Here is a 7487-nt window from a genome sequence, read left to right as displayed (position 1 = left end):
TCTGGTTGGCTTTTAAGCAATTAGGTTACATCAAAAAATAATTGCTTGGAGGGAAGGAAAGACTGCTAAAATTATTTTAGAAAAAGTGATATTTCTCTGATTTTCTATTAGCAGTTTTGCTCAGGAAGCCATTGCTGTTAGTGCTATACAAATATTCTAGGCCCATTTTGTGAAGAAGTATCTCATTCTCACTACCATCTTGTGAAAAGGATGTTTCTATTTATTTGAATGAAAAATGCTGCGTAATGCATTCCAATGAGTAATCTAAARTAAGTACAGTGATACATTTTAGTTTGCTGAATATCTTACTGCAAACCAAACTTTAGTGATAACACACATGCCTGTATTACTTTGCTTAGGTTTAAAAATGTAGGTTTATTTACAGTAGAGAAAATACTTTGTTTGCTTCTTGTGTAATGTACGAGTACAAACTGAAAAGATTTGCTTCCAGTAACAAAAAGAAAGAATTCTATTAGATGGAGAAACACACTGATGAATTCACAAACATAAAAAGAATTAAAGGCTATCAATAAGGTTGTAAATTGCTGTTTTCAAGTTGCCCTAATGTTTGCTATAACAACAATAATAATAATAATAATCAAGAATAACATAAACTTAAAAATAATTTAAGTCCAGTTTTAAATCTGAAATTGACTTTTAAATATCTACATTAAATTTAATATTTTTTTTCKGAGCAGAATTGCTGATATGTGCTGATAACAAGCATCATGAAGAGCCTGCTTCATGTCACTAAAAAAAAATAAAAACTAGGAAAAGATCTAGGATACTAGGATGGTAGGAAATGATCTAACATAACATTTTTGTTCAAGATATTCAGAAATATTAATTTTGTATTAAACAGAAATTGTGGAMATTTTTACAGTTGTTATTCCTGCAGATAAAATGTACTTATGTGGGTTTGATTCTGCAAATAGTCTGCTAGGTTTAATACATTTGAGAGAATAAAATGAAACAGGATTGATAGCAAAAGAAAACTCCTGTGTTGCCAGTCTTAACAATCATGTGACAGCATGACTGCTGGCACAACAAATAAAAGCATGAATATCTCTAATTTTAAAATTAAGATAGATTTCTTTTAATTCACTTTCTAGTTATTAAACTACAAGGCCTAGCTGCTGTCAGTATTTCCCTTCAGCTATCAAATGCAGAAACTGGAATTAAAAGAACCCCCCCCACACACATATATTCCCGAGATCCCAAGACACTCAGGAGCTGTTAATAATCTATTATTGAGGGAGGAGGATACCCTCAAGATTGCTCCAAGTACCCTTTGCAACATCAACCACCACTGAGGGTGCTCAGGAAGGTCCTGTTGGGCGAGACTGACTGCAAGAGTGGAGAAGAGGCAGCAGCTCATTTTAAACAGCAAATTACAAAAGCAAAAGTCAAAGATGAAATTGCAAAGAAAACAAAATACTCAGGAGAAAACCTCAGACAAGCCACGAAGCAGCATTCACCTCCATGTCATTGTTTTGTTTCTATGCATTAGAGCAGCTACCCTAGCAAGTGCTGCAGCATCTGGTAAGCAGAGCAGTTGAAGATGCAAAGGTACTTAAGGAAAGGGGACAAAAACCACACCACACAGACTTATCAACACGTTGTATATGTAGCTCTGCTTTTTTCTTTTTTTTTTTTCTTTTTAAACAGTGTTTAAGAAAAATATGCTGTGTTACCATAACAAACTAAAATACTCTCTCAACCTCTTAAGAATTTAGGTTTTGTTTTCAGCTATTTTGGTTCCACCTAGGTTTTCTTTTTCCTTGTCTACTTTATAAAACCTTTTCTCAACATTAATGGCTTCAGGAAGAAGAAATAAGGGAGAATTATGAGCACAGAAGAGAGCTCACAGTGCTGTTCCTTTTYCTTGTACACTACAGGCAGGCAGGGGTACAGAAGAAATAGGGCATAATGTTTTTATAGAATACAGTCAGACAGGAATTCCAGCTGGCATTCACTAAGCAAAAGGGAACATTTTCCTCATCTAAAATAATTGTTTAAATCCCAGCCATACATAGCTCTGGAATAATGGGGTCACTTATTTTCCACTAGTTCAGTAAGATGCTGCAGCAAGCTAATGATTCCATGAGACAGACGGTTTAAAGCATCGATTTGCWGCAAATTGCTCAATCCATAACTAATGAGCAGCTCTACAGATTTTCAGTGAATCAATCCCATTAGAATTTACAGTTTGCATAAGATCATATTACTCAATCCTTGGACACAGAACGAGCTGGGGATTATTTTTTTGGTAACCTTCAGCACCCCCCTTGTTGTCGCTGTTTTTTTTTTTAAACTCATTTAAATTTCTATCAGTAGGTTGGATAAAAATCCCTCTCCTGAGGGTGTGACAGCATGCCTAAAAAAAATACACTGTCCACTTCTACATAGGCACACATGCATCCCCTGTCAAGTCCTAGGTATTCCCTTGTAAAAGACAGTTAACATCCAAAAGGCAGGACGAGATGACAGATGGAATTGAGCCTCTGTCCCCTGCAGCACTAAAGCCCTGCCCCAGTCTGGAGGTGGATTATGTTTTTTACACCTGTAAGAATGTGAAGTTAGATGGCAACTGSTATTTGGACCCACAGAAGCAAATCTTCAAATCTCCCGTGTGAAAAAATTAGCAAAGGCAAAAACCTCTATGGATCGAGTGACAGGACTTCTGTCACACATCTGCAGGGTAGAAACAGGAAATGGAGAACTACGCTTGCTAACCGATCGAGTTCTGGATCACTTTATTACTGGGTGTGCCAGCAGCTTCGTACCACGTTTTCCCCAGGCTTTGTAAGAAAAGGGTCAGTTCTATTTTTATCAATTACTACAACAAGATCATTTTAGGCAAAACAGTTATAGGCAAGCAGAAGTTCAAATCCTGTCAATGATTTCATAGACTCTGCAAAAACATTGTATTGGTTGTTACAAAAGAGCTGTGGCTGGAAGGGTGTTTGTTAGTACGGGAGTGTTGAATCATCCCACTCCAACTGCTCTTGCCTGGTGGCATTCTGTTTGTCTCCCTTTTGGACAATCACTTCCTCCTCCTCTTCCTCCTCTTCATCCTCYTCACTGTCATCTGATTCAGCACTGGTTGTGTCTTCCTCTTCATCRTCTATGTCTTCTTCCTCACTCTCCTCTTCTGCCTGGTGTGGCTTTTCATATTTCTACAATATATTTAAAGAAATGAGAAGAGACACAGTAGCAGAAAGGTCTTGCCAGCCAGTKGCTGTCTCAAATGAGCATTTAGTCTACTTTTAGAAATGCTAACATGCTGGGGAAATCTGCTTCCATCATCGGGTGATTATTAGGCATCAAATCTCATACAAGCTGGTAGCGTTCACAAACTACTGTAAGAAAAATGGAATGCTAATAAGCAATCTCTTAGTCACACTGCTAAAATTTAAACCTTCAACATCAGTTTKCTTAAACTGCTAATGATTTCCCGCTCCTTTTAGTGTGAAAGTGCTTACATTAAAAGGTTAAAACCAAACTGYATCATTTTGGGCCCCTACAAACAGACATGGATGTGGAAGAGCAGATGGAGTGGAAGTGAAATTTTTCACCATGACAATATATGACAACAAATCTGCAGTTCTGAATTACATCTTATCACAGTGGGTAGAGCTGAGAACTGAGATGTGTCCTGAGTGTGCCAACACACAACTGAACAGAGCCCCCCAGCCCTTGCAGTGACCCCTGCAGTGCCAGGACACAGCGCTGTGCCCTGCTCATACCTCCATGGGGTTGACRGTGATGGTGAGGGCAGAGTCATCCCAGTCCATCTCGCTGTCCTTGCCCGCCTCGTGCTCCCCAGAGCTGTGCTGATGGGCCGTGCGGATCCGGTACACGCCCAGCGTAATGACAAAAACCAGGATGCTCACACAGATGATGATAACGATCGTGGCCACGCTGGGAACAACTGGGACAAAGGGTGGGAAACGGAATGGACTTAGATTTGTAGGACAAGTCACCTAAACCTCACTAAATACCTTGTCAGTTTGCAACCCACAGCACCTTTCTTTGGAGAGAGAATCAGGACAGACATCTGCTGTGTGTCTGGGACGGCAGGAAGTGTTGGCAGTGCCCACCCACTAAGGTGGAGCAAACACAAATGGTGCTCACAGATATCCYAAGGATGGTAAATCCTAACTAAAAAGTGAACATGCCCACCTTTTGCTCTTTGAGCCACTAACTACAAAAGACAAGYAGCCAATCAGTGCAGAACCAATTAGTTTAGAAGTGGTTTTGCAGTAACATTCTGTTGTCTCACCTGCATATTGACCCCTTCTGATCACAGCTGAGGCCTTAACCTCACTCATGACAAAATGTCCATCTTAAAGCTTATATTTCCAAAGGTTTGAAACACTTGTGATTTGAATCTCAGTCACTAAGACATAAAACAATACATTGCCACTTTATCTGCCTGTGTTACAACCCTCCTGGGAGACTCTTGAAGATTCAAGATATTTTTCCTCACTGTTTTGGTTGCACTCTGAGAAGCCCCTGTCTCTCCAGTCATAGGAAGAAATCTCTCTGAAGTATTACAAATGCTCAGCAACATAACTGGGTTAATGGAGAAATGCTGCCCCTTTCCATGTACCCCGAGGTACTGCAGTTCCAGGAACTGTAGTAGAACCCATTCCATAACCCATTTTATTMTCTTGCCCTGCCTACAAGAATGGAGGCCTAAAATCAAAACAATATTAAAGAAGAAAAATAGTTCAAAGTAATTTATCAATTATAAATTCCATTTCATTTTCATGAACTGCCTGTACAAGTATAAAGAAAAATGTAGTAATTTTCTAACCACATCTGTATGTACTTATAACTGCTTACACTGTACATCAGCYCTACTTCTTTACATATGTATCATTCAGCTAAAAGGATTTCAGAATCCAACATTTAAACAAGTATCTTTGCCCTGGATTTAACTACGCTGAAAAGGTTTCAGATTTGGGTATATATTTTAACTCATATTAAAAATGAAATTTAAATTCTATATTTAATATACCCGAATTCCTGCTGCATGTAATTAGGTGAATCTAACKTCACTCCAGAGAGCCCAGACTGAGGCCTTGACAGCAGCTAACAGAGGCAATGCAGCAATTATATATTTAAAAAATAACACCATTYCTTCCTTTTGTTTAGAAAGGAATGGGTAGAAATTAATATGCTACAGAAATACAGATGAGCACACATGAGCATAAATATTACCCTTCATACCATTCAATACTAAAAACAAGACATTTTCTGAACTGTGGGGGTCAGAGTACAAAGCCATTAATGAAGACTTGAAAAAGGATACCAAGTTTTAACTACCAAGTACGTTCTTAGACAGAACAGAATTCAATGTTTCCTTCTTTCACACCAGTGCAGTGATCTCTGGGAGGTTTTAGAAGCTGAAACAAAGGACCTCAGGGCTTTTGTCTGCTGAGCAGGCTGATGCACAAGGGAAACACTGACACACCTGAATCACTGCGAGCAGTCTCTGTGAAGGTGTCACTTACCTGAGTTGTGAACTGCACTCACACTCCCTTCRGGGTGCTGAACAGATTGGAGAAATTGGGGTTGGACTAGCATGTGATTTACATGGTCCATGAAGTTGGAGTTGGAGCTGTGTAGAATATTAACCTGGGACAAGAGAAAAATAAGAGATCAGATACTAGAAAGTGTTTCATACTCCATGCCTGGACTACAAAGTTCATCAGTAGATAGGAATATTATTATATAGAACTTAATGTACTATAAACGTCACTTAAAAATGGACTCTTTTTTATGCTGGTAAAAAATACACAGCTTAATATATTTCTAATTTMTAACATGAAAAATGCATTCTAACCTCTCTGGCTGTTGACTATGAAGCACAGAACAGGACTATTTTGATTTGSTTGTTTGGGTAAAAAAAAYAGGTTTTCRTSTCACTACACTAAACAGCTTTTAGACATTATCTATCCATAAAATTATGAAATAATTGTTAACTTTATTAAAAGTTATTAATTATTTTTACAAACATTTATTAAGTTTTGACCCTACTGCTAAGCACATCCTGCAATTTCCCATCCTTACCTGGTGCCAGGTCAGTAAACACAACTCACTCATTATTCAGCCTCCAGGCTGAACTCATTGCTYACCTCCAGGTTGAACTCATTGCTGGTGTAACGCCCGTTGAGCTCCGAGCACTTGACCCTGAACTTCCTGTCCGAGGTGGCCGAGGTGCCCCAGTTGCGGTAGCGGAGCTGGCGCAGCACCTGCTCGTAGCTGAACATGCTGTCCACTCCTGCAGGGTGGGAGGGAACAGGGACAGCCTCAGGGACAGCAGGGACACTGCTCTGGGCAGCACAGAACAAAGCAACTGCCCACACAAAACAGGGAACTGGGCACAAGGGTCTGGAACTGGAACTGATGGCAGGGCATCAAATGCTCCCTGACACTCCATCATGTCAGAATACTTTGGGGACTTGGATGTAGGTGCCAAAAAGAGAGGGATAAATACAACAGCAAAGGTACAGAATAAATTACTCAGTGATCAGAAGAAGATAGCCAATGTACCAGTGTTATACAGGATCACTGTGGAATCCCCTCATTCCCATGCTCCACAGGAATCCCACATCTAAAGGAAGCASTGATGCCATTTCCCTCACTTGGGGAGTAGCAGGAGGGATGCTGAGATCCCAAAGGGCAAACACAGCACAGCCAGAGATCAAGAAGCAACTCTACTTTTTAAGATACAGTCACTCTTGGGATATTTTTATRCCTACTAAAGCACAGATTGCTGCCTAATTTCATACATTTTAGAACTTTCAGTCCAATATATCATTGATGTGACAAAATAAGAGAAAGCAAATTTCATGAACTTACCATAGATCGAATATCCTGCAGTGGAATTGGTGGCATCTAGATGTTTTCCTTGAAGCTGTGCACGATCCAGCTCTAAACAYTCTTGTTCAGGGTCCAGTTCTGCCCCAATGACCAAAATATCACAGAAATCCAAGTTGTGCAGCATTTCCTCTACCACCACTTGCTGATTGGCTGTGAATCCACGGCATGTACCATGAAGAAAAAGAAGAAGGAAATGAAGATAAATGATCACAGAACAGCTCAGTCGTTTTATGTGCTTTGCATCAGGGCTTTCAATTTTTGCCAAGGTGGCTGAACTGTTTTTGCTGCTATTAAATCCAGCTTACTTGGAGCAAATCAAGAGAAGTGTYCTGTCTGCTCAGGTGCCCTGATGATGAAGGCCTAAAAACACCCAGTGAGACAGACAGAAAATATATTGCTCTGTAATAAAAGGCATCTTACTGGAAGTAGAAAACTGAAATTTCATCTTGGAAAGAAATTAATCTAAAAAATTCTGGGTTGCAATGCTGTATCGATATCAGTTTTCTCAAGGAAAACCAAACTGGAAAAATACACTTCAAACATATCTCTGCTTGGATGATTCTCTCAGTTACTCTATGCCCCATGAACAATTT

At 39.5% G+C, this 7487-nt stretch overlaps 1 protein-coding gene across 1 annotated transcript in view; it reads right to left on the bottom strand.

The window, feature by feature from the left end:
• Positions 1-1193: 1193 nt before the first annotated feature.
• CLSTN2 (calsyntenin 2) overlaps positions 1194-7487 on the bottom strand; it is a 163286-nt gene continuing 156992 nt past the window's right edge. The window contains exons 12-16 of the mRNA XM_057370763.1: positions 6874-7044; positions 6147-6292; positions 5523-5646; positions 3750-3934; positions 1194-3179 (exon numbers count right to left, since the gene is read on the bottom strand). Of these exons, the coding sequence (XP_057226746.1) occupies positions 2970-3179; positions 3750-3934; positions 5523-5646; positions 6147-6292; positions 6874-7044 (836 nt within the window). The 3' untranslated portion in view covers positions 1194-2969. The remainder of the gene's footprint in view (positions 3180-3749; positions 3935-5522; positions 5647-6146; positions 6293-6873; positions 7045-7487) is intronic.

Source organism: Malurus melanocephalus, unplaced genomic scaffold (assembly GCF_030028575.1).
Source record: "Malurus melanocephalus ecotype Western Australia unplaced genomic scaffold, MMel_1.1 scaffold_132, whole genome shotgun sequence".
NCBI lineage: Eukaryota > Metazoa > Chordata > Aves > Passeriformes > Maluridae > Malurus > Malurus melanocephalus.
The sequence above is the reverse complement of the archived record's forward strand: the minus strand, read 5'-3'. Positions and strand labels throughout refer to the sequence as shown.